This window comes from Sinocyclocheilus rhinocerous, unplaced genomic scaffold (assembly GCF_001515625.1).
Source record: "Sinocyclocheilus rhinocerous isolate Xijiao unplaced genomic scaffold, SAMN03320098_v1.1 scaffold3411, whole genome shotgun sequence".
Lineage (NCBI taxonomy): Eukaryota > Metazoa > Chordata > Actinopteri > Cypriniformes > Cyprinidae > Sinocyclocheilus > Sinocyclocheilus rhinocerous.
The window spans coordinates 388,187-415,447 of record NW_015657957.1 but is presented as its reverse complement, the minus strand read 5'-3'; the positions used below and the strand labels follow the sequence as shown (position 1 = coordinate 415,447).

The following is a 27,261-nucleotide window of genomic DNA, read 5'->3' as shown; positions in this document are numbered from 1 at the left end:
GTACTAGCAAGGTGTACCTAATAAAGTGGCCAGTGAGTGTACATTGCTTGCAGTGCTGTAAACATTTGCTACAAGCCAAGTTGAAGCATGCACACCTATCTTTTTACTAAACAGGGGTTGAGCGCTACCTGGGACTGTTGGATCTCACTCTGAAGTGACAAAGGGAAACAGGTAGTCTCCCCCAGATTGGCCTCTTCTCCCAAGGCTTCAACCCTTTGCTGTAGGGTACGGTTGACTGTGCGCAGCTGAAACACTGTGCTGTGCTCCTGTTCCAGCTGTGAAAGAGCCAGAGACAGCCAGACTGAAACTCTCTAGGGGTGGGTGGACTCTGACCAGCGAAATCTGAACCTGAAACTTAGGCTGCCCCAATCCCAATTCTCATACAATTTAGGACCAGTGGTATGCAGGATTAGACTTAGTTTGCCTCAAATCACAGTATGTTGAAAATCGTATGTCATGGTGGCCATATGGTACACTTTATTCAGTAGATTTTCAAAGTGTGCATCTCTGCCCACAATGCCTCCCAGAACAGAATTGTCCATTTTGCTTTAAAATACAATTAAATGATAAAAAATAAAACATTTTTAATTTTATATATATTTTTTAATTAAGCCATTTTATTTGTGCATGCATCAAACAGCAAAGGATGAAGTTGCTAGAAGCCACTGATCTACTGTTAAGGTCAAAGGGTCAAAGTTTAGTGGGTTAGCATAGTCAAGTTAGCCCCAGCTGGTAAATGTCATTACCATACCATCTTTTTCCATTGACAGCCATTTTAAAATATCCATGTATTCTGACTAAAGTTTTTCAAGCAACATACAGTACAGTTCAAAGGTTTGGGGTTGGTAAGATTTTTTTAATGTTTTTGAAAGAGGCTTATGCTCAGAAAGGCTGCATGTATTTGATCAAAACTAGACTGATTTGGTGCTAAAGAAACATTTCTTATTATTATCATTGTGAAAAAACAGTTGTGCTGCTTAATATTTTGAATTGTTATATATTTATCAGGTTTTTTTGATGAATAGAAAATTCAAAAGCATTTATTTGAAATAGAATTTTTTGTTAACAGTGGCTTCTAGTTCTAACACTGTTAGCTTGGCATTGAAAATGGTCAACATGTGACCGAAATGCCTTATTTATTTTATTCAGTAAACTGCATACATTGTTCTCATCTCGCTTGTGATGCTTCAATGTTTGAATGTGCGGACTCTTTTCAAGCTCATAATATTAAATTAGACATTTTACTAGTGCTTCATTCTTTGTGGTGGACTCTTGTGTGAAATGGTCTTCCCAGCAATACTGGTAATGGGAGTTTGTAGATTAGGACGAGCCTTGGTGCTGCTTCACATTACTAAATGCTACAAATCAATTCTTATGTTAAATGTAGGGTGTAAATTCTAATTGTATGCAGTATTTATATGAGACATCTATCCTATATAGAGATTCACACTTGCTCCCCATCTTCTATAAACTTTCTTTCCCAAATTCTATCATCTGGCACATATTCCTCACCTCCGTTTCTTTATCTTTCAGACTGGTCTGTAGCTCAATCACCCTCTCTCTCAATCCATCCCTCTCAGATCTCAGCCGGTGGTTGTCTTCTTGAGTTGACTTCAGTCGTTCATCCATATGAGTACAGCGCTCTTTCAAAACACTGTTCTATGATATATGATCAGTAGTGAAAAATAACACAAAAACATTGAATCAACATACTTTCTTTGATTATTTTGCTATAAATCAAAGTTGATCATGTCAAAATTAATTGGCCTGGCCGATATATTGGTCTAATTCTACTTTGATCACTAATTTTGTGTCTATACCTCTGATTGCAGACTGTCCAGTCTAGCAGAGCTTATGGATTTTCTAAAACTTGTATCCTCCATTTCTTCTCTCAAAGAACGAAGCTCAGTACGCAAAGTATGCTCTAAAGCCACTGCCTGGAAGAAAAAAAGGAGAGAAAACGGTTTAGATGTAGCCAAACATTATTTCTAGGACTGCTTCTGACATCAGACAGATACCTAAACCTGCTGATCTTCATTGCAGCCCTGTATCTAACTGTATCCGTGTTACTACGTCACTAGACATGTTTACCCACATAAACCTGGATGCCTCTGACAAGATTTGCAAGAAGTTGTTAAAAATAGGAAACTGGGGACTTAAATCTTCTGATTGTCTGGTCACCTCTGCCAGCTGTTCCACAAGTTTTTGGTTGTGGTTGGATAGCTGAGTCAGCTGCTCACTTTCTTCACGACGCCGGTCACGACTCTGAAAGTGTTTTTGTTCCAACTGCGCACGCAACGCTGTGATGTCAGCCTGCAGTTCTGCTTCCCGCTGACTTGCCTCGAGGTCCCGCACCTCCAGACGTCGCTGCAGCACGTGTTTCTCCTGCTGCATGGCCTGTTGTACAGAACAAACTTTGTCTGTAATTCACACACACACAAAAGAGTTCTAATGCTGTTAACAGGCTTGATTTAGAATGATATCTGCCTAAATGGGTCTTTTATGGTGAAATGTTTATTTTGAGATTCTAGAAGCTGTTTTTGAAGGTGGTGTAATGGGTATAAAGTAACATTTATTACAGGTTCTATCATTCAAGTTTTTAGCACTATTTTGAGACCATTGATACAACCCTCTCTAAATGAAGAGCCACCATAAAATATCACTGTTGCTGCATCATATGCAACATCATTTCACTATGCAGGAGATATAAACACTCAAAATCAATCATGTTTGAGCATTTTCCTTTTTATCTTTATTTCTTGTACTTCTTGGCAAGTCCTCTAGTAGATGGTTTATAGTTTTAATACTTTAGTTTTAAGCTTAAGAATTTTGTTAAGAAACGTACCGTTTTTTTGTTTGTTTGGTTTTTTAAAGGGGTCATATGATGCGATTTCAAGTTTTCCTTTCTCTTTGGAGTGTTACAAGCTGATTGTGCATAGATAAGATCCCTGAAGTTGCAAAGACTAAAGTCTCAAAACCAAAGAGATATTCTTTATCAAAGTTAAGACTCTGCCACGCCCCCCTAAAACGGCTCGTTCTAACACGCCCCCACATATCTACCTCACTATGTGAAAATATCTGCGTAATGCCGCTCAAATGTGCACGCAAAGAAAGAAGGCATGGTTTCAGTAACCGCAGTTAGTGTTGAAGCAGCATGTCAGAGAGACGCTGTGTGTTTCTAGGCGAAAGCAAAAGCACTTTATTTGGCCTTCCGAAAGCAGATGCATTTAGGAATCTTTAAGATTACTTACAACAGAACAGCAATGCATTTTATGGACAACCGTTTCGTGAACCTAGGAGAGGAGGTAATTCTGACTTTACTATGACAATCTGGCGCTTCTGAATCAGCTACTGTTTTGCTATTAGTTTAAGTATTTGCTATTGACTGTTTGGCTTCTAGTTCTAACACTGTTAGCTTGGCATTGAAAATGGTCAACATGTGACCGAAACGTTTGCCTTATTTTACTGCATACATTGTATACATTGTTCTCATCTCGCTTGTGATGCTTCAATGTTTGAATGTGCGGACTCTTTTCAAATTAAATTAGCGTTTGCCTTATTTTATTCAGTAAATTGCATACATTGTTCTCATCTCGCTTGTGATGCTTCAATGTTTGAATGTGCGGACTCTTTTCAAGCTCATAATATTAAATTAGACATTTTACTAGTGCTTCATTCTTTGTGGTGGACTCTTGTGTGAAATGGTCTTCCCAGCAATACTGGTAATGGGAGTTTGTAGATTAGGACGAGCCTTGGTGCTGCTTCACATTACTAAATGCTACAAATCAATTCTTATGTTAAATGTAGGGTGTAAATTCTAATTGTATGCAGTATTTATATGAGACATCTATCCTATATAGAGATTCACACTTGCTCCCCATCTTCTATAAACTTTCTTTCCCAAATTCTATCATCTGGCACATATTCCTCACCTCCGTTTCTTTATCTTTCAGACTGGTCTGTAGCTCAATCACCCTCTCTCTCAATCCATCCCTCTCAGATCTCAGCCGGTGGTTGTCTTCTTGAGTTGACTTCAGTCGTTCATCCATATGAGTACAGCGCTCTTTCAAAACACTGTTCTATGATATATGATCAGTAGTGAAAAATAACACAAAAACATTGAATCAACATACTTTCTTTGATTATTTTGCTATAAATCAAAGTTGATCATGTCAAAATTAATTGGCCTGGCCGATATATTGGTCTAATTCTACTTTGATCACTAATTTTGTGTCTATACCTCTGATTGCAGACTGTCCAGTCTAGCAGAGCTTATGGATTTTCTAAAACTTGTATCCTCCATTTCTTCTCTCAAAGAACGAAGCTCAGTACGCAAAGTATGCTCTAAAGCCACTGCCTGGAAGAAAAAAAGGAGAGAAAACGGTTTAGATGTAGCCAAACATTATTTCTAGGACTGCTTCTGACATCAGACAGATACCTAAACCTGCTGATCTTCATTGCAGCCCTGTATCTAACTGTATCCGTGTTACTACGTCACTAGACATGTTTACCCACATAAACCTGGATGCCTCTGACAAGATTTGCAAGAAGTTGTTAAAAATAGGAAACTGGGGACTTAAATCTTCTGATTGTCTGGTCACCTCTGCCAGCTGTTCCACAAGTTTTTGGTTGTGGTTGGATAGCTGAGTCAGCTGCTCACTTTCTTCACGACGCCGGTCACGACTCTGAAAGTGTTTTTGTTCCAACTGCGCACGCAACGCTGTGATGTCAGCCTGCAGTTCTGCTTCCCGCTGACTTGCCTCGAGGTCCCGCACCTCCAGACGTCGCTGCAGCACGTGTTTCTCCTGCTGCATGGCCTGTTGTACAGAACAAACTTTGTCTGTAATTCACACACACACAAAAGAGTTCTAATGCTGTTAACAGGCTTGATTTAGAATGATATCTGCCTAAATGGGTCTTTTATGGTGAAATGTTTATTTTGAGATTCTAGAAGCTGTTTTTGAAGGTGGTGTAATGGGTATAAAGTAACATTTATTACAGGTTCTATCATTCAAGTTTTTAGCACTATTTTGAGACCATTGATACAACCCTCTCTAAATGAAGAGCCACCATAAAATATCACTGTTGCTGCATCATATGCAACATCATTTCACTATGCAGGAGATATAAACACTCAAAATCAATCATGTTTGAGCATTTTCCTTTTTATCTTTATTTCTTGTACTTCTTGGCAAGTCCTCTAGTAGATGGTTTATAGTTTTAATACTTTAGTTTTAAGCTTAAGAATTTTGTTAAGAAACGTACCGTTTTTTTGTTTGTTTGACCTACAATAATGTACAGTATTTGAAAAATAATGTGCTTTTTGAACATTAAAGCATGTCAACATATTCTGTTACACCAAATACATCAAATAATGATCTTTAAAAAAGCATCATATGACCCCTTTAAAGAAGTCTCTTATGCTCACCAAGGCTGAATACATTTTATCTAAATACAATAAAAACAGAAATATTGTGAAATATAATTACAATTTACAATAACGGTTTTTCATTTTGATATATTTTAAATGTAATTTATTCCAGTGTGAGCAAAGCTGAATTTTCAGCAGCCATTACTCCAGTCTTCAGTGTCACATGATCCTTTAGAAATCATTCTAATATGCTGATTTGGTGCTTACTTATTATCAGTGTTGCTGCTGATCAGTACTGCTAAATATTTCTGTGCAAATCATGATATATTTTTCAGGATTATTTGATGAATAGGAAGTTCAAAAGAACAGCATTTCTTTGAAATAAAAACATTTTATAAGAAGTCTTTACTGTAATTTTCGATCAATTTAATGTGTCCTTACTGAATATCTTAACTAAGTATTAAATAAATGAATGGTGGTGTAAATCTAATCTATAAAAACCTTTTAAATCTTTCTTCCATTACAATAGTAAATAACAAGGTATTAAAATAAAATTGACACATTTTTGGGGGATACAGCCATTTGCTACATGGTGTTAATTTTAGACATTAGCATTCTGCGTGCATTTTATTGGGTTTTTTATTTTTATTGTGATAGATGTTTTATATGCCGTTATTATTTACTCTTCTTATTCTTATTATAATGATTTAAAGAATTAACAACGTATTGTGTATGTGTACAGCACCATAGACGCAAATTTCTCCGCTGGACAATAAAGAATATTTTAAATAAATTTGAAAAATGTAGCTAAACAAAAGAGTTTAGATTGTTTGTAAACATAAACATGTTACTATACTGAGTTAAGGTCCGTTCACACCAAGAACGATAAAGATAACTAAAACAGATAACTAGCTTACACACCAGCAGATGATAATGTTCTATTTATTATAAGCATGTGCAGCAATTTGTCTGCCGTTTTAAATGTTTGAGCTTGTTAAAGTCAGGTGGATTCCGACTGGCTGTTCATTTTTTTGTTATCAGCTGAAAAATATTGTTCTGAAAGTAATTCTAATGATATCGTTCCTCTGTGTTGTTATAGTTGTGGTGTGGTCTATCGCTATTCTCATAGAATTTGAATGATTAGTAAAACTTTATAGTTATCGTGTGAACAGGCCTTTATAGAGACTCCATCACTTCTGACCACTCATTCTCATTCATACCTCCATCTCCCTTTCCATCTGCTCTATCTGAGCTGCCAGCTCCTCGTTTTTCTCCAGCAAAGCTTGGCCCACCTCAGCAGCCAAGATCAGGTCCTTTTCCAGCAGTGTAGGACTGCTGTCATCCTGAGGTGAGGCGAGAAGATCATCTACTCCCATTGTAGGAGCCATGATCCGGTGACCGGAGGAAGAGTGTGATGAAGAAAAGGGGAAGAAAGAATCCTCCAGGATGGGAGAGGGTAGGTTCTCCTTCTTGGATGGAAACATTGGTCCGTCCCTAACGTTCACGGCTGAGCAGGACTCCAAGTAACCGTCCTGATAGTCAAAAGTTGTTCATCTGCATCCTTCCCAGTCGAAATGTCCAATGCTCTAGTCTAGCCTGGATTTTCTTCAGAGTTAACAAGAAAACACAGAACCTGACACCTCTTGGTTTTGTATATCCTTCAAAAGATGATCAACACTTGTGTGTGTCACATGTAGGGTGTACGGAGGCTGAAGCTTCCTTCGAGGGTGGAATCATCAGTTGATTTATTGTTCTTCCTTATAAATCTTCCTATGGACAAAAACATGTTGGAACAGGTGAACTCACCCTGAAATTTATGACACAAAGCTGGCAGGTGTATTCATTCACAACATCTAATCCTCCTGGACTGTAAAGAGCTTGGGTTTCTTCCCTGTACTCTATGTGTATCCGAACAACACATTATTCATTTCTTCCTTGGGGCATTTCTATTGTTGTCTAGGAGCTTCTTTTGTGGAAACGACCAACATAACAAAGTTTCAGTGTTTCTCCCACATTCCAGTAGTCATTCAAGACTCCTCAGTGGCCCAGTGACTACACCCCTTACAATTGGCTAAACAGGTTTTAAAGAGCTCTGGTAACTAAGACATAGGTGGCTCTGACCTTCTTAATGCCGATATTTCCCCACCATTATGTTTAATGTTGCTGAAAAGTGTTTTCTTGTAATAAAACAGGCTGCTTCCCGGTCTGTGGATCATAATGGAGGAAACAGTCTTAGGATGACATAAATGGAGGTAAACCAGAACCTCTGGATAAAGCGTTTATTATTAACATGATGTGGTATCTTATGGAATTGAAACTGTTGAATCAACAACATTAGTCTAATGCAGTGTAAATAAAACAGCCCAAGCTGTTCGTATCAACTTCACAGCAAATAAAGGCTTAATTAAAAGACTTAAGAACTTGAATGGGTGTTTTATATTCAAAATAATTTTCTTGTTAAGTCGGTAAGAAAGCGTCTGTTAGTAGTCAAAATGTCCCTATTGACTGTTTAGAACAAGAAACGCTTTGTTTTTCCTACCTGGGAAGTTCCTGCTCCAAACTTAGCATGAAAGGTGACAGGGAGGTACTTCTGATGATCGCCTTGGAAGCGCTGCTGTAAAGCTAATTAGGCCACACCTTCTCATGGCGTCATCAGTTCAATGGGAGGAGGCGGGCACACACAAACAGGGTAGATACAGGTGAGATATAATGACTGATACAGTGTGAAACTTCGATTTTTAAAAAAAAAACGAAAAAAATACCACTATTTATTCATAAATGTAAACATGGGGGAATTAAACCATTGTTTCGAATTTTGAAGGCAGCAGTTCAACAATATCAGAAAACAATATTAACTTCGAAAAATAAGAAAGCTTTAAAATTAATTTTTGTAAACATTTTACTGTTTTTATTTCATTTAGCCATCATTATGTTTGTTTTTAATATTTTAAAAAACACTATGATTTATTAATTTGTTCATTTATGTTTGTATGCCTTATTTGGTTCACACGTTTTTACTTCTGTCTTTTAGTTTTCCCCATTTACTTTTTATTTCTGAAATCAATAAGTTGATTATTCATATCTGTTCAATTTCTGTAAACAGAAAGATATTTTATTTCTGATTCTGGTTTGTACTTTTTTATAAAATGAAGAAACAAGCAAATTTCCCAACTTTGGAATATAAATTATCATATTCTTTTATGACGTTTACTTTCAATAGAAAATTTGTCACAAATGATTTTGTGGATATTAAAATACATACATTTAGATGTAGAAAAATCACCTTTAAAATACAGTGGGTATAGAAAAGAATCACCCCCCTTTAATCACATTTTGTTGCTTTGCAGCCTGAAATGAAGACGGACACAGTTTTTGTTTTATCCAGCTGCATTTACTCAGTGCAACTTATAACATCCAAGTGAAAGATATAACACCAACATGTAAAAAAAAAACAGAATTACTGAGTTGAAAAAAGGATCACCCCCTCCTAAAAACAGTCTCAATGGCACACACTATGTGCAATTCTGAATTTTAAACAATGAATTACACAAAAAGAAATACTAGCTAAAAGAGACAACTCTGGACTGCAGTACAGCCTTGAATCTCTATTCAGTTTCATGAGAGACTTTTCTGTGAACTTTATGGTCTTATTTTAGTTTTCAATCTTAATAAATAAAAAATAAACACATTTTTAAAAGTTTTATAATTTTGCCTCTCTCGCTATTTTCTTTTATACCATCACTCTATCCTATTTCTTTATAGAAAGCATTAAAAATGTAATTAACAAATTCTTCCCACATATTAAAGAATTAACAAGACAAAGGATTGTGCTTAGAATTCTGTAATAAAACTTTCATAACTTTCAAATAATCTCTAAACTAAACATTTTTAGAACTGCAACATGCTTCAGAGTGTTCAAAGATAATTTTATAATAATGTCACGAAACCCTCTTCTATCTAAAACGTTCTATAGGCAAGTTAAGTATTCTTAATTCCACAGTGTCAGATGTTATACTGACTAGCATAACATTCTCACCATAAAAGAACGCATTCAGGGGCTGTTAGGTAACCTGCTCGGTGCTGCCACTTTGTGGATAAAGTAACCCACTTTACATCACTGTGGAGGGAGCAGCTTCTAGTTGCAGGCAACCGCAGGCAACAAGCTTCCAGATAGATAACTGGAGATCATGATTTCACTTAGTAAGGTACTGGATTTTCAATTAGCTTTGTTGGACTGTTTGTTATATTCCAAGGTGTTCCAAATATGGAAATGGCTCAGAGAGACCATAAGGAATCCTCTGAACCAAAGTGAGTGTTGATTTTTGCTACTGTGAAAATACGGGTTGTTCGGCCCCCGGCAAAGGCCTCAGTCTCTGTAACTAGGTGTTATGGGGCCTGTGGCCTGTCTGTGTCCCTCACTATGGTAATAATGAACTGAGTGTGGATTCAGATAGGATTAGTAATATCCACACAAACGAGAGCCTGTGAAACTTGCAGCAACACTTGACTATTTTTCTCTTACAGACCCTAAATGAAGCTAGTTACAGATATGGGCCCTGCTCCGAATCTTGACTTATGGCTGTAACACAAGAAGACCCTGCATCAATAAAAAGGAATTTTGAATGACATACAAAAAGACAAATCAAATACTAGATAGTTATGCTTGCAATGAATGTCAGATTTTGTCCTTAAATGGTAAAGAGAAAAATAAGTCAAATCACTTGTGTTCTATATAAGTAAATACACTTAATTCGAGTGTTAGTGCAATTTTGTCTGTTATTATATGGATTATATGTGTACTTTCTGAAAATGGGAGGAGCTTGGCCTCAACTGGCCCCTGCCACTTGAGCTTTAGTCCTGTTCAAACAAACTAAGAATCAGATACACAGAGATGGAGAAACACTGTGCTAACTGGACCCTTCTCCTGGTGCTGTGTGGCCTCCTGCCACTGACTACTCAGGCTGGCAGGCAGATGCCAAAACTCTCGGACAAGAAGCTATGCGCCGATTCAGAGTGCAGCCGTGAGTAATGCATCCAGCATTTTTAACTTTCATATATTTATTGTGGGGAAATTTCAGGAGAGTTTTTCTTTTTTCTTTTAGTGCTTTCTTTTAAATGTTGCATTTGAGCTTACATAACTTTGTTAACATTTTACAGTTAGGTTCCGTTTGTTAACATAATTTAACTACAGAATATTAGTTAACCTGAATTTAACAATGAAAAAACTTTATTAGATGATAATTTCAACATTTAATGATACATTGTTAAAATCAAAAATTGAACAGTTAGATTAATAAATACTGTTTAAAAATAATAATATGAATTTGTTGAAGTTGTTACAGTCTATTTTTATATTATAGAACCTCCTGGTGCTGTGTGGCCTCCTGCCACTGACTACTCTGAGGCTGGCAGGCAGATGTCAAATCTCTCAGACAAGAAGCTATGCGCCGATTTAGAGTGCAGCCGTGAGTAATGCAACCAGCATTTTTAACTTTCATATATTTATTGTGGGGAAATTTTAGGATAGTTTTTTTTTTTCTTTTAGTGCTTTCTTTTAAATGTTGCATTTCAGCTTACATAACTTTGTTAACATTTTACAGTAAGGTTCCGTTTGTTAACATAATTAAATTTAACTACAGAATATTAGTTAACCTGAATTTAACAATGAAAAAACTTTATTAGATGTTAATTTCAACATTTAATGATACATTGTCAAAATCAAAATTTGAACAGTTAGATTAATAAATACTGTTTAAAAATAATAATATGAATTTGTTGAATTGTCTATTTTTATATTATAGAACAGTTTGGTAAAAAAAACAAAACAAGAATAAGAATAAGCAAACAACTTGCCTTAGTAGTTAACAAACTACATGGACATGATTTTTTTTAAGTTTTATGTCGTTTTAAGGGAAAGTGTAAATTTTAAGATGCTGTAGTTGATCACCACCATGTGTGAATATATATATATATATATACAGTATATCCTTTTCATTTATAGTTCTGAAAATTTAACAAATATAAATGTAACTAATATCTGTTAATATGAGGTCCAAGAAACTGCATGCATAATAGTGCATAAAACCAACTTCCATGGTTTTCTTGTATTGTCAAAGTGTGCAAAAACAAATGCTTTCCCCTCTGAAAATGAAGTCACACAGTATAACTGAAGATAACTGTTTGTGAAGATTCAAGGGTCATATTATGGAGACCAGGAAGCTCGTCTGGGATATTTCCCCAGCAGTGTTGTTGAAGAGACACATGCGTTAATGCCTGCTGAGGTTGAGGTTAAGACCGATGTGCGTATCTGAATTTTTTGTCTATGATAAACAAAAAGAAATTGATGCATGGACAAATACATACAATAAAAAGTGGGCGTTTAGGATTAATTATATTCTTTTATCTTTTCAGAGATGGGACTTTTACTGCTATTAGGATTGTGTGCTGTCTTGGCTGGAACATAAACGTGATTCTTGATTCCACTCTGCACTTTAGTGTGTCTCTACATTTATTATTTCTAGTAAGCAAAGATTATTTGCTATTCAGAAGAGGAGAACATATAGCCTAGAACCTGACTGTAGACTGTAAATGCTTGTTGATGCAATAGTCTGAATAAAACTGAGCTGCTGCTATTTGGCTGCATCTCTTGCATGTGATCCTTCGTATCACGTGATGTTTTGGTAAGAAAAGTTGTGAAAAGTTGAGAAAATCAATTACTAGGCCTACTCAAGCGAGAAATGATTGCATCTGCCTTTATTATCATCTTCATACGACTTTAGTAGTAGATATTCGGTTTCTAACAGAGTTGCGTCATGCGAATTTCCATGGAGACCAATGGCAGCTCGAGGATCGCGTATTACTTGGCGTTCCTGTAGCAAGGTGTACGGTGGCCGAGAAGTGCAATATTGGTACAATAAAGCCATCCCTACACCTACCCTAACCCTACCCGATACTTTATTTTCAACTTTTTGATTATTTCCTTAATTTTTATTGAAAATAAATGCCTTTACCATGTGATACGAGATTTGAAAAGGGAGGGGAAAAAAGTTCGGCAAAAGGCGGGATCAAACCCGGGCCAATCACGTCAAAAAGCCAACGACACGCGCACTTCCATCTGCACCACTGGAGCTGATGACTTACAGCCACTTTTAACTAAATGTAAATAGACACCCCGTATTTTTTATTCCAGAGTAAGGCCAATTCATACAATACATTTAAACTGAGCTACTTTAATACCATCTCCGAACTTTCTACCACGACTCTGCTGTTCTTCGGCTGGTTCTTCCCTGTATACGTTGATTGACAGATGTCTCGTCCAGTCAGCGGTGAGTAATCCCAAACCAATGGCGCTGTCTCAAACTATACCTACCTTTTCCGGTTTGTCTGATTTGTCATTGTGTTTTCTGACTTGTTATAATGTTTTCTGAATTGTTGTGCTTTCTGAATTGTTATTTAGTTTTTTAGACTTGCATTTGCGTTTGTAATTTGTTATTTTGTTTTCAGAATTGTGATTTGTTTTGCACTTCACGGCCACCGTAAAGGTGAGTGTGTTCACAAATAATTAAAGCGATTTGACATCAAACTAGGTAAATAAAATGTAAAGCGCTTTTCTGATAAGTTTATGGTCGACTATCACACATATTTAAACTTGTGTGGTCTAGGGTGAAGTTACTTTTGAGACTGGTTGTATAATTATTTTAAAAGCATATATTAGAAAATGATTATTTATTATAAGAAGTATAACAAAAATTATAAGATTTTAAATGATACAAACAGTTGTAAAATGGCGAAAAATACACACATGCGACCGCACATAGCATATGGACAGGTAATGAATTTTGGGGGGGAAAAAATAGTTTTGGTTAATTTTAACACAATATTGAACTATATTGTTGTGGTTGCAGTTTGTTAAAAAAAAAAAAAGTATATTCTTTTATGACATAAAATGTAGTGACACGATGTCCAATAAAAGCAAGGAGTTTTCTTGGGTGAGAAACGGCCCTCCTTTTCATCACATGCTTCGGGCGTCTGGGCAAGCTGACGTCTGGTCTGTTTTTATACAGTCTATGGGTCTGGTATGATTTCACCGGCGAGGAGAAATTTCGTCAGCATGGTTGGCGATGTTCAAGGAATGAAGACACTGAATGAATGCCACCCTCACTGGTAACTAACTGGTCGGAAGAGAGGTTAGACACTCGCCGTACTGTGGCGTTACGACGCCCCCTTGCGCATCAGGTTGGTATTGTTCAGTAAAATGTTGCTCTGAGACCATCAGAGCCACCTACTGTAAGTCACATTTAAAATGCTTGAATTTCATTGCATTAGATAAGATAGATTGGCATCTGCAATCCTTTCACAGCTTCACTTTTTTGAGCAGTGCAATGATTTTAATCAATTAGTGTGGCAGTGACCACAGGTGTAGTTCATAACACCAACTATGAACACGTTCCACTAACATTTGTTAATCACAAAAATCCTCATATCATTTTTTTTTGTTTTCAAACTTATTTTGTGAATGTTTTGCTTTAAAAGTGTGCTAGTGCAACCTTTCTTTAAAATGCATTTGATTTGGTTTTATATTTAGTTATCTAATGCAGTGACATTCATGCATTTTAAGTGTCACTTAAATGTCCAAATACCAGTTTTGTGCTCAACAGCCAAACAATTTTGAATTGTACTCCTCAGTTCTCTCACTACTTTGAAACCACATATTATTCCAGCTATAAGAAGGATGACGTTCGGCCAATTTACACAAGTATATTTTTCTTTAAATAATTTTATTAAAAACTTTGTTTTAACTTTTATTTCTTTTAATTGATTAATTAGTTAATTCTATTGTTTTGAATTCAACAAAATAATCATGCTTATGTAAAGAATTTGATATTTCCACTTTATCAGCCCCAAAGAGGGAGTCAAGAAGTTTCCCTGGCCACCAACCAGAACGGGACCCTCCACACACAAAGAAAATGTACCGATGATGATTGATTTTCCATACATAATAAGGTTATAATATTTGACTTCTCAATTATATTGTACTTTACTGCATTGATAATTCACCTCAATTCATCTGGTCGATTGATTTTTTCTGATGGGAATGGTGCGCTCCGGGCCCTCTGTGTGCTTGCGAGGGGCTGTCACGGTCAGAACGCCATCAGAAGACAGGGAGGAAGTGACAGAGGCTGGATCCATACCAGCAGGGACACGGTATTTTCTTAGAAACTCCCGTGAGATAAAACCGTGATCGTCCTGCAAGGAAAGCACAACGTCGTTATGAGCATAACGAATGGTCCATCTTTCACTCTGCTTATAGCGCAGTGTTTATTTGTGGCTCAAGGCCAGCGATCTTGGTGATGACATGAGGATTTGAAACAATAAAGCCAGTCACACGCAAAGGTTTGGGTAGGTATTAGGTTGCAGTGTTCAGTGTTTATGTACTGTGAGTTTCTACCTGTCGATCCTCGTGTTTAGCGTGAATTTCAATGAAATCTCCATTGATTTTCACTGACAGCTCCTCTGGTTTAAATTGTTTGACATCCAGATTTAGGGAGAAATGGTCCTTTTCCATTTTCATCTAAGAAAACACAATTAATGACATAAATTATTAATAATAATAATTTGTTTGGTCTATCCTAATGCTAACAATTAGGAAAAGCACTTCAAATTCAAATTCGATTTTTTTTTTCTACTATGACATAATAATCTGCTGTGATAGTATTAACCTATATACAGAATTTCATTACCATATTATATAGTTATAATTATACTAATAATTATAATTATTAACTATAAAGTAATAATAATGTACATTAGAATTACATTTACATTTTTTTTCACATTACAATATCATGTTGTCACAATGCAAAAATCATAATAGTTCTACAAGACTTCAGATGCAAAAGCCTCTAAGTGCCGTCTGAAATTTTCATCTAAAATGAGCATTTTTATCAGGCTCCTATATTTATATTCAGGTATTTCACTATAATGGCATAGAAAAAGGACCTATACATTGCCATTAAAGTAAAATTACTTTACCTAAATAAATGAGCCTAATAAAAATATTAATTTTAGAAGGAAATTTCAGATGGCATTTAGAGGCTTTTGCATCTGAACTCTTCAAATATGCTTCACTTTCTTTATACAAAAATATTTATTTCTCTTTTGATTTTTATAGTGAAATATGACCCGAACATTTCTTAAAAGTTTTTGTGAAATTCAACCATATAAATAATTTAATTAATTTTGTTTTGTTTTGTTTGTTTTGTTTTTTGTTTTGTTTTGTTTTTGTTTTTGTTTTGTTTTGTTTCCATCAAAACAGAAGAGCTATGCTTCACCGTGGCTTTTTAAAGATACACTGCTAGGCAGAAATCAATCAAAGCTATCGTCATGGAATAAATGCTCAAAATATTTATCCATTGGGATCATAGTTTAGAAAACAGCCGACACTAGCACAGCTGTTATTGAAAAAAACAAAAAACAGCTATTCATTCACTTTCTTTATACAAAAATATTTATTTCTCTTTTGATTTTTATAGTGAAATATGACCCGAACATTTCTTAAAAGTTTTTGTGAAATTCAACCATATAAATAATTAAATTAATTTTGTTTTGTTTTTGTTTTTGTTTTTGTTTTGTTTTGTTTTGTTTTTGTTTTGTTTTGTTTTGTTTCCATCAAAACAGAAGAGCTATGCTTCACTGTGGCTTTTTAAAGATACACTGCTAGGCAGAAATCAATCAAAGCTATCGTCATGGAATAAATGCTCAAAATATTTATCCATTGGGATCATAGTTTAGAAAACAGCCGACACTAGCACAGCTGTTATTGAAAAAAACAAAAAACAGCTATAGTTATCTCTTAATAACGCTATCTTTGTCTGTATAAAACAGGCATGAACACAGAGAATAACTTCATGTTAAATGTAAAACTTAAAATAGCACAATAAAAATAATCCATAAATAATTTTCATTATTACATGGCTCTTTGAAATACTTGATTTTGATTGGTCAACTAAGGTCAAATATTTCTGTATTGGTTGACTAAGGTCAATTATTAATGTGTACTAAACTGTTAACATATTAAAATGACTTTAAACATCCATTATGTATTAACTGTACAGCCGTTATCACTAATTAAAACCCTGTAGGTTAATATGAGACCCCTCCACTTTGCTTCAAGGTTCTGATCACCCAGTTTAGTTTTTGATAGTGCGTTAACAAATTAGACACGGAACTACAATAATGCTAAGGTTACAAACTTAATTAACCACAACGTTCCCAAACGTCACTGAAAACTGACTGCGAAACTTTCACAAAATGTTTAGCTCACCTCAGAAAGGCTGCTGTCCACCCAGCTTGGCCAGCGGAAAAAGGAAGGTCGTGGGTAGTACAGTGAGGGAATCATTTCGGCCTCAGAGATGGGGTCCCCAAAGTGCTGCTCAAAGATCCGGCTGGGAAAGAGGGATGGCCAGAAGGAGCGACGGAACCAGGGATGCTGGATGGCGATGTCCATATTGTGTCTAGGTCTTAGCAGCACTCAGAAAACTGCTGCCTCTTCTGCGTGCGCACTTAAATAGAGCAACACCGACGGCCCCTGGCACACGAGCCAGCGGTGGATCTTTCTGGAATAATGATGTAAACTGTTTGCCTGCCTTTGCCTCTTTCACTTCGGCCCTCCCACTGTCCTCTGCTTGCTACCCCGTCCCCTCTTCCAACCATCACTCTCTGTATTTATCCAAAGAGCTGATCGGATTTCAATTCACTCAGATGCCAACTGGATTACAGTGCAAGCCCGCAATAGTGCTGACGGTCCCATGTGTTCACTGCACTGGAAACTGCAGTGTCTGGCCCGGTGAACCTGCCAATGTTGAGGGAAGTCAGTAGTTGCTCGGTATTCCAGTGCGTCTAGCTGGCTCATTTGGTGCCAGCAAAGATTAGGATGACCACGAGGTGATGTGCCCGTGTGTATTTAGGTTCTGAGTCCCTTTGGAGGTTTAGTCTGAGATAACTGTGCCAGGCTAAACACCATACAAAGTCAATCCCCATGAACAAGCCCTCGGCTGGGCAGTGTGTACGGGGCTTACTTCAGCTGGCACACTGATTGGACATCCTCATTTTGGAGGGGTAAGCAGTCTCAGCCGCTGTCAGTGAATATTCTCTTAACAAAGGCAAAAGATGGTTCTGGATTTATACATTTTATTTTTGTTTCACCTGACCATTTTGTGGATTTTGTGCCGTTTCAGTTCTCTGGATTTACTATTAATTTAGTCAGCAAGAAAAAACGATACTGAACTTGGTAACATTATTTGATTTACACTACCATTTTACACTACCAACAATTATTTTTTTTTTTTTGGAAGTCTCTCATGCTCACCAAGGCTGAATTTGTTTGATTAAAAATACCGTAAAAAAAGAGTAATATTGTGAAATATTATTACAATTTAAAAATACCTATTTTCTATTGCAATATATTTTAAAATGTAATTTATTCTTGGGATGGCAAAGCTGAATTTTCAGCAGTCGTTACTCCAGTCTTCAGTGTCACAATCCAACAGAAATCATTCCAATGTTCAAGAATTTATCAATGTTTTGCTGCTTGATATTTTTTTGGGAAACGGTGATTTTTTTTTTCCCCAGGATTTTTTGATAAATAGAATAAATAGAAGTTCAAAAGGACTGCATTCATTTGTAATATTGTAAATGTCTTTACTGTCACTTCTGATCCATTTAATGCATTTTTGCTGAATAAAAATTAAAAAGGTAAAAAATAAATAGATAGAAAGATGATAGATAGATAGATAGATAGATAGACAGACAGACAGATAGATATATAGATAGATAGATAGATAGATAGATAGACAGACAGACAGACAGACAGACAGGTAGATAGATAGATAGATAGACAGACAGACAGACAGGTAGATAGATAGATAGATAGATAGACAGACAGACAGACAGACAGATAGATAGATAGATAGATAGACAGACAGACAGACAGACAGACAGATAGATAGATAGATAGATAGATAGACAGACAGACAGACAGATAGATAGATAGATAGATAGATAGACAGACAGACAGACAGACAGATAGATAGATAGATAGATAGATACATAGATAGATAGATAGATAGATAGTGACTTCATAAGACAGTGACATTACATTTATTTTTATTTTTTGCTGCCAAGAACATTTTGACTGATTATTTTGGTGCAGTACTGTTATGAAAATAATGTTTTATTTTAAGGCCTATCCCAAACCTTTTTAAGAGTTTAAATAAAACATTTTTTAAAACCTTGAGCCCTAGATCAACTGTTAGACTGTTTTGAGTCTATCACTAAATCTATTCACTCTGTATTTGTGTATATCCACCTATATGGGCTATGCAGCTCCACAGCGTTTACTACAAGCTATTTGTAGCAACATTTATCACCATCCTGTCGCAATCTCTCTTCTCCTTTCCCCTGCTGTTCTCTCCGCCCCTCTCCCTTTCTAGCCTTCCTGCTCCTCTCGCTCTCCGAAATTAGTTTAATTGAGGTCTGTCAATCCAGTAAATTCTCCAGTTATCTTGTCAACCGGCTACAGAGGTCAAAATGGCTGATCGCACCGTTCCTCATGCCTACCCAATGAGTATGGATTACGAGATGTGTTCTCCCCCTCGAATCTATGATCAGAACTTTGCAGAAGGCAAGTCAAATTTGAGTCTTGAAATGAATAGAAATAGACAACATTTTAAGGCAAAACATCCTGTGCATTTGTGCATTTCTTGTATTTTTATATTGCTGGCTATCATGCTATGTCTCAGTGACTTTAAAACAACTTTTCATAACTTTAGATTTTAGCACAAACAAGTCATTTTGATTGTCATTAATGAGCGTCAGTCTATAGCTAATAAATATATAATGTTATGAACATCCATATTGGCACTTGTGACAGTATTCACTTTACAATCAAATGTGATGCCTCAGTAACAACTTATATTTAGAATTCCACACATGACATGAGCAAAATAACCTCTTGTCCCCTTCGTGACTGATTATGAGCTGATCTTAAACAAGTTAGCAGCAGATTTGGAGACACCACACACTGTTAGACTATAACAGAACAGCGTAAAAATGCCACGTGTGATAAGTTTAAAATAGAAACTGTTAGTGGAACCTGAGTCTTGATCTGTAGCTGGCGTCATGAATTGTAAATAGACTTGACATGCACATTCCCTGTGTCTTCTAGAAGACATTTCCAAATTCTAGAGGAAAGAGCTTTCTATTTTAATTAAGGTGCATAAATAGTAGTAAATGTATTTTTTGATAAAAAAAAAAAAAAAAGTGTCCGCCAAGTCATGTATACCATTCAGCAACATGTAGACAAAGGAAGAAAAATTGGTTACACTTTACTTGAAGGGCTGTGCATAAGACTGACATGACACCTTCATAATCATGACATGACACCTACATAATCATGACATGACACATGTCATGAATATGAAGGTTTTTTATGCATGATTATGACAACTGTCATTAAGTGTCATTCGCTCAGTTATGTAATTATTAATGCAAAGATGACATTGTTTGAGATGTCTTTGTTATGGGCTATGGTTAGGGGTAAGGGTAGGGGTAGGGTTAGGTTAGGGTTAGGTCAAATAATGTCATATTTGCATTAAAAATGACATAACTGAGCGAATGACACTTAATGACAGTTGTCATAAACATGCATAAAACCTCCTTCATATTCATGACATGTGTCATGTCATGATTATGAAGGTGTCATGTCAGTCTTATGCACACCCCTTCAAGTAAAGTGTTACCGAAAAATTATACATATATATATATTTTTTTTTTTTTCTATTTTTATTCCTGGATGTATAAAGTAAAAAATGTTAGGTTGATACAACTGTCCTGATATCACAATGGGAAAAAAATTATTAAAAATAAAAAACGAATTAATAATATTTATAATAATATTTTTTATTTATTAATACTAATATATAATAATATTTTATTTAGTATTAATTACTAATAATATTTTATTTATTATTTCTTAGAAATGTATTTTAATAAAACTGCTTCAATGTTTATTATTATTTGAAAAGATATCCACCAAGTCATGTAGTGCCAAAACAAACAAACAAAACATCACATGATATCAGAAGTCAGAAGTCTCTTAAAATATGAGATACTTTGACATTTTTATGACAAGGCAAGGTTAGTTCAGGTTATAAAATGTCATGTGGTACAATTACCCTGAAACTCAAAAAAATAAAATAAATAAAAGATCAAGATTGTTTAGGGTGGAAGGAAAATATGTTATTAATTTTTACATGACTGTTACACCACATTTTTAGAGTGGTTGTTTCCAAGTTCAAAGTCCGACATCAGTTGGTATTCACTTACGCTTTTCCGAGCAGGAAGGAGGAAATTCTGATATAGCAAGTTGAATGGAATGCAGCATAATCAGAAAATATGTTTATATTGTGTTGTTTCCACTTTCATTATGGAGAGACAAATGACATGTCACTGGACACATTGTGAGAGTATGATTAACTGAGATTATGATGTATTTGTTTCCCTTCTCACCCTCTCAGCTCTGAGTCCCAAGGACCTGTTGGCCCCTGTCCTGTACCACGGTTACTACATTCGTCCCCGCATCAACAAGCAGCTTGAGCGGGGCTTCTCTCACATAGAAAGTGAAGATGATTGGTATCGAGTTTTGTTAGATGTGTGCCAGTTCACACCAGATGAGATCAGTGTGCGAACAGTCGACAACCTGTTGGAGGTGACGGGGCGGCACGCTCAGAGAATGGACCAGCATGGCTTCGTGAGTCGTGAGTTTACCCGCACGTACATCTTACCAATGGGTGTGGATCCGCTGCTGGTGCAGGTGTCTCTCTCACATGACGGGATACTGTGTATCCAGGCACCACGAAAAACGGAGGACCTGGAGCCTAAAATCAACCAGCTCAAGATTAAAGTGGACAAGAAGGAAAGCAAAAGTTAATAAAGTGGACTGATATAAGCAGGCCCACGTGGAATTCCAAATGATGAAAAGTCTATGGAGTTGGAATGCCCAACACTTGCTGCTCATTTATTAAATATTTTGGATATTTTGAATAATTTGGCGTTCTCTCACTTCTGTTCTCATTCCACAGAATTCTAAAATGAGTGCAGAAAAAGTCTACAGATTCCTTCTGGGTCTGTATTATACACTACAGGTCAAACGCTTGGAATAATTACGAATGGTTTTGAAAGAAGTCTCTTATGCTCACCAAGACTGCATTTATTTGATACAAAATACAGTAATATTGTGAATTATTATTTTTTTTATTTTAATATTGTTTAGAATGTGATGTAAAGCTGCTATTTTAAGCATCATTACATACAGTGTCACATAATCCTTCAGAAATCATTTTAATGTGCTGATTTGATGCTCAAGAAACATTTCCTTATTATCAATGTTAAAAAAGTTAACATTGTTAAAAGTGTTGCATTTTTGCAGCAGTTTTGCAACAGCTTAATATTAAAATAGAAAACAATTACTTTAAATTGTAATACTATTTCAAAGTTTTACTGTATTTTTGATCAAATAAATGCAGAATTGGTAAGAATAAAATTAAGGAAATAAAGTAAAGGTTCACCCAAAAATGAAAACTTGTTGTTAATTTACTCACTCTCATGCCTTCCAAGATGTATAGGTGACTTTCTTTCTTCACTAAACTATTCCTTTAAAAACATTTTTAAAAAATGTGAATTTTGCTAGAAAAATTATATTTTGTAATAAACTTTTCTGAATAGCTAGCATGTATTTAAAATAAGGTCTTGCCTCAGTTTTTGTCACGGTGCGTGCGGGGAGATGAAGCGAGGACTCAAGTGCAGGAGAAATGGTTATTTATTTTGATAATAAAAATGAAACAAATAAACTCAAACCACCCCGAAGGGGAAAAACAGACAGGCAGGCCTAAAGCTGCACACATGCAGACACGAAACACACACAATGAGAAATGACGGATCAGCACAGGATGACAGACACAAGGAGAATAAATGGGAACCAAACGAGGAGGCTAACGAGGGAGACACAGGTGGATCAACTTAAACTATAACGAGGTAACAAGATGGGAGGGGCAAGACAATAGACAGGAGAGAGCACATGGCAACAGACAACACAACACAAGCCATGTGCTCACCGAACACAGTCATCTGGTGGCCCTCCTGGGCACACCCGCTGTAGACTGCGACACTACTTCAGTCTGTGTGCATTGAATTTATTTAATTAGATTTTAATATAGATACAACATCACTTTCTACAAGCCTACAATAAGTGTCCAAAGAAGCATTTCTGTTTTTAAAGGGAACAAAGGTGGATTTACCTCTAAAACCAGTCCGATGTTGTTCACTAGAATTACAGTCCTCTCTAGATGTACCACAGTCACTGTCCCGTAACTCAGAGGTTATATCAGACGTAGAGGCTCCGGAGTCCAATGAGCGAGTCTGCTGTGAACTATCCTGTCTCACATTAAAATCATAGCCATATGTAACTGTATAATTTACAATTATATTTTATTAAAGTTCTATTTTGACCCCTTGTCACGGTGTGTGCGGGGAGATGAAGCGAGGACTCAATTGCAGGAGAAGTGGTTATTTATTTTGATAATAAAAATGAAACAAAAACAAACTCAAACCACACCGAGTGGGAAAAACACACAGGCATGCCTAAAGGTGCACACATGCAGACATGAAACACACACAATGAGAAATGACGGATCAGCACAGGATGACAGACACAAGGAGAATAAATGGGAACCAAACGAGGAGGCTAACGAGGGAGACACAGGTGGATCAACTTAAACTATAACGAGGTAACAAGATGGGAGGGGCAAGACAATAGACAGGAGAGAGCACATGGCGACAGACAAACACAACACAAGCCATGTGCTCCCAGAACACAGTCATCTGGTGGCCCTCCTGGGCACACCCGCTGCAGACTGCGACAGTTTTGTTATTCAGTTGTTGCAAAAATGAAATTGTGGTCTGCCATTGGTTGGTTATGAAATACTGCCCCTAATTTGTGCCATTGGTTGAGCCACTGTTGCTGTGTTACAGTTTCTTCCATATTGTGGTGTATATCTGAGTAAAACAGACTTGGTTCTATCCAATGGTTGCAGATCTGAATGAGAGTTCACAGTCAATTGTAAAAAAGAGATAGGGTTTAAGCGAGGTCCAGCATACGTCACCAAAGAGAAGAATGTCGTTTCACTGGAAGTTATGACATTTTGATGAAAAATTATGAGCTTAAAAATCTCGAAAATAGTGAATCTCCATTTCATTCTCACTTTAGAGTTGGGATGCTCAAACAAACAAAGCAAAGTTTTGAAAGCACCACAGAATCACAGTCTTTACACTTTTCTGGGAATGGTTTACTTGTCTATCATCGGAAATTTACACAGCTTTAATCAATGATCTTCTAAAAATACATAATATGTCATTTAAAAAGGCTTATACATTTTTACCTGTTTACATTCACATATGTGACCCTGGACCACAAAACCAGTCTTAAGTGTCAATTTTTCAAAATGTATACACCAAGCTGAATAAATAAGCATTCCATTGATGTATGGTTTGTTATGAAAGGACAATATTTGGCCGGGATACAACTATTTGAAAATCTGGAATCTGAGGGTTGCAAAAAAATCCAAATATGGAGAAAATCGTCTTTAAAGTTGTCTAAATGATGTTCTTAGCAATGCATATTACTAATCAAAAATTAAGTTTTGATATATTTACGGTAGGAAATTTACAAAATATCTTCATGGAACATGATCTTTACTTAATATCCTAATGATTTTTGGCATAAAAGAAAAATCTATAATTTTGACCCATACAATGTATTTTTGGCTATTGCTACAAATATACCCCAGCGACTTAAGACTGCTTTTGTGGTCCAGGGTTACATATGCGGATATTACAATACAGCTGTTGTACAAAGCTACACAGAAAGTCCACTGTAAACGAAGAGAGTTCTCAGTGTAAACACAGGGAAATGGATCTCTTCCCTAACCACTATCATTCTGTTCATGAAAGAATGACTGCAGAGAAATACAACATTAAAGACATTGTCAAACATTCACGACCTCAAGGTCAGCCGCCCTCAACCATAGGGGCGTTGCAGTTCGAGGTACAAAGGTAGCTTTCTGTAAGAGCAACACCTGCAGGACTCCAGTTACAGAGAAACAAGGAAATGGAAAAATGAGCAACTGAAAAACTCTGGGCTAACTGTGCACCGACGACGATCTCTGCCATGGGGAGCAGTGTAACCAAAACAATGAATAAGTGAGTAGCCAAACAATTGAATGTTTGAATTGTTTTAAACATACTGGGCATGGTTTACAGTGTTTATCTATTCAAATGCGACAGGGTTCTATGACATGTGCTTGTTCTATAGCAGTAGGATCTTGATGGGGAGGATAGTGCCTTAAACTGGATTCATTCGTGTCACTAAATGCTGTTCTGTTCACTATTTAACGCAAACGTGACCTTTTAAGTAGGCCATTCTTTGAGAAACATTGATCCTCTGTGTCTGTTCACATTTGATAAAATAATTAATTAACAATGCTGTTGAATTGGTTAAAGGCAAGAAAAGCCAAACCAGATACAAGAAGGTGTTCATAAGGTGTTGCATTGTTCAGAAAAGAGAACAATGAATTGTATTAGCATTTAACAGGACAAAAGAGTAGGAAGTTAAAGATACTTCCTCTTAACCCTTATAAAAAGAAGTAGTAGCATATTACTTTGAAAGAATGTACTTAAGTGCATACTGAATGTTTTCAGACGCTTAATTTCATGTTATTTATAATTAATTGAAAATGTATTATAGTTTAGGTTCATATTAAATGCTATCAGTTGAACTTAAAAATGTTTTTTGACCCACTTAAGTGGGACTTTAGTGCATCTTTATATGTAATTTCATAATTACGTCATTTGTCTTTGAAATATCGTTAAAGTCTGCCGAATGTACTGACAAGCATTTATGGTAAACTAAAATGTATACTAAAATGTCCTGTATTTAAATATACAGTATATATAATTACACATTTAAAATGATGAAGTTGCAGTTTAGTAACTTTGACCCATACAATGTATTTTTGGCTATTGCTACAAATATACCCCAGCGACTTAAGACTGCTTTTGTGGTCCAGGGTTACATATGCGGATATTACAATACAGCTGTTGTACAAAGCTACACAGAAAGTCCACTGTAAACGAAGAGAGTTCTCAGTGTAAACACAGGGAAATGGATCTCTTCCCTAACCACTATCATTCTGTTCATGAAAGAATGACTGCAGAGAAATACAACATTAAAGACATTGTCAAACATTCACGACCTCAAGGTCAGCCGCCCTCAACCATAGGGGCGTTGCAGTTCGAGGTACAAAGGTAGCTTTCTGTAAGAGCAACACCTGCAGGACTCCAGTTACAGAGAAACAAGGAAATGGAAAAATGAGCAACTGAAAAACTCTGGGCTAACTGTGCACCGACGACGATCTCTGCCATGGGGAGCAGTGTAACCAAAACAATGAATAAGTGAGTAGCCAAACAATTGAATGTTTGAATTGTTTTAAACATACTGGGCATGGTTTACAGTGTCTATCTATTCAAATGCGACAGGGTTCTATGACATGTGCTTGTTCTATAGCAGTAGGATCTTGATGGGGAGGATAGTGCCTTAAACTAGATTCATTTGTCACTAAATGCTGTTCTGTTCACTATTTAACACAAACGTGACCTTTTAAGTAGGCCATTCTTTGAGAAACATTGATCCTCTGTGTCTGTTCACATTTGATAGTTTAAATAATTAACAATGCTGTTGAATTGGTTAAAGGCAAGAAAAGCCAAACCAGATACAAGAAGGTGTTCATAAGGTGTTGCATTGTTCAGAAAAGAGAACAATGAATTGTATTAGCATTTAACAGGACAAAAGAGTAGGAAGTTAAAGATACTTCCTCTTAACCCTTATAAAAAGAAGTAGTAGCATATTACTTTGAAAGAATGTACTTAAGTGCATACTGAATGTTTTCAGACGCTTAATTTCATGTTATTTATAATTAATTGAAAATGTATTATAGTTTAGGTTCATATTAAATGCTATCAGTTGAACTTAAAAATGTTTTTTGACCCACTTAAGTGGGACTTTAGTGCATCTTTATATGTAATTTCATAATTACGTCATTTGTCTTTGAAATATCGTTAAAGTCTGCCGAATGTACTGACAAGCATTTATGGTAAACTAAAATGTATACTAAAATGTCCTGTATTTAAATATACAGTATATATAATTACACATTTAAAATGATGAAGTTGCAGTTTAGTAACTTTAAATGTAAAATCGAATAACACACTACAGTTAAAATAATCAAGTATGCTACATGCACTTTGCATGTAAGTCAAATCAAAATAAGTGTACTTAAAGCATGACAAGATTATTAAAACATAATTTAAAATACTTTAAAGTAAAACTTTTAAATTGACATTATTACAAAAGTGCGGCATGAAAGTATACTCTCTTTAAGTACATTCAAGTGGCCTTTTATTTCATTCATATTTTATTTAAAATATATACTTTTAAGATTTGAAGTGCACTATAAGTGTACATTCAATACAGTTAAGTGCAGTTCTTTTTCACAAAGGATAAGTCTGTCAATGATCAACTTCATTTAGGGAACTACACACTACAGAACAAATAAACCAAATTTATATTTAAATTGTATGTTTGTTTGTTTTTTTCTTAGATGGGGAATAAATCCAAGAAAACTTTCACAAAAAAGGACAAAAAGAAAAGGTAACAAAACAAAACAAAAAAGCTCAGCTCCATTTATGAGATAATAAATTAAAAGGATACTTTGATTATC

General features: G+C 35.8%; 5 protein-coding genes across 7 annotated transcripts; 2 read left to right on the top strand and 3 right to left on the bottom strand.

Moving 5' to 3' along the window:
• Window positions 1–26: 26 nt before the first annotated feature.
• On the bottom strand, window positions 27–2,394 carry LOC107721639 (bicaudal D-related protein 2-like). The gene is made up of 4 exons (XM_016529749.1): window positions 2,182–2,394; window positions 1,821–1,937; window positions 1,513–1,659; window positions 27–275 (listed from the first exon to the last, which is right to left on the bottom strand). Exons 1-4 carry the CDS (start codon window positions 2,392–2,394, stop codon window positions 96–98), a joined length of 657 nt encoding a protein of 218 aa, XP_016385235.1. The 3' UTR covers window positions 27–95.
• Window positions 2,395–3,554: 1,160 nt separating this feature from the next.
• LOC107721637 (bicaudal D-related protein 2-like) lies at window positions 3,555–7,959 on the bottom strand. 3 transcript variants are annotated; one of them, XM_016529748.1, is made up of 6 exons: window positions 7,911–7,956; window positions 7,493–7,576; window positions 6,592–7,141; window positions 4,602–4,817; window positions 4,241–4,357; window positions 3,555–4,079 (listed from the first exon to the last, which is right to left on the bottom strand). In XM_016529748.1, exons 3-6 carry the CDS (start codon window positions 6,853–6,855, stop codon window positions 3,885–3,887), a joined length of 792 nt encoding a protein of 263 aa, XP_016385234.1. In that variant the 5' UTR covers window positions 6,856–7,141; window positions 7,493–7,576; window positions 7,911–7,956; the 3' UTR covers window positions 3,555–3,884. The 3 variants fall into 3 exon arrangements, with proteins under 3 accessions (XP_016385234.1, XP_016385232.1, XP_016385231.1); XM_016529746.1 differs by lacking the exon at window positions 7,493–7,576 and having other exon boundaries at window positions 6,592–7,128; window positions 7,911–7,959; XM_016529745.1 differs by lacking the exon at window positions 7,493–7,576 and having other exon boundaries at window positions 7,911–7,955.
• A 2,303-nt stretch (window positions 7,960–10,262) lies between these two features.
• On the top strand, window positions 10,263–11,870 carry LOC107721633 (melanoma-derived growth regulatory protein-like). Its single transcript, XM_016529738.1, has 4 exons — window positions 10,263–10,392; window positions 10,732–10,817; window positions 11,560–11,670; window positions 11,783–11,870. Exons 1-4 carry the CDS (start codon window positions 10,263–10,265, stop codon window positions 11,804–11,806), a joined length of 351 nt encoding a protein of 116 aa, XP_016385224.1. The 3' UTR covers window positions 11,807–11,870.
• Window positions 11,871–14,434: 2,564 nt separating this feature from the next.
• LOC107721632 (alpha-crystallin B chain-like) lies at window positions 14,435–17,079 on the bottom strand. The gene is made up of 3 exons (XM_016529737.1): window positions 16,695–17,079; window positions 14,820–14,942; window positions 14,435–14,617 (listed from the first exon to the last, which is right to left on the bottom strand). The coding sequence occupies exons 1-3, from the start codon at window positions 16,875–16,877 to the stop codon at window positions 14,435–14,437; spliced, it is 489 nt and encodes a 162-aa protein (XP_016385223.1). The 5' UTR covers window positions 16,878–17,079.
• Window positions 17,080–17,283: 204 nt separating this feature from the next.
• On the top strand, window positions 17,284–21,630 carry LOC107721646 (heat shock protein beta-2-like). Its single transcript, XM_016529763.1, has 3 exons — window positions 17,284–17,488; window positions 18,862–19,052; window positions 20,947–21,630. Exons 2-3 carry the CDS (start codon window positions 18,959–18,961, stop codon window positions 21,357–21,359), a joined length of 507 nt encoding a protein of 168 aa, XP_016385249.1. The 5' UTR covers window positions 17,284–17,488; window positions 18,862–18,958; the 3' UTR covers window positions 21,360–21,630.
• The last annotated feature ends 5,631 nt before the right edge of the window (window positions 21,631–27,261 follow it).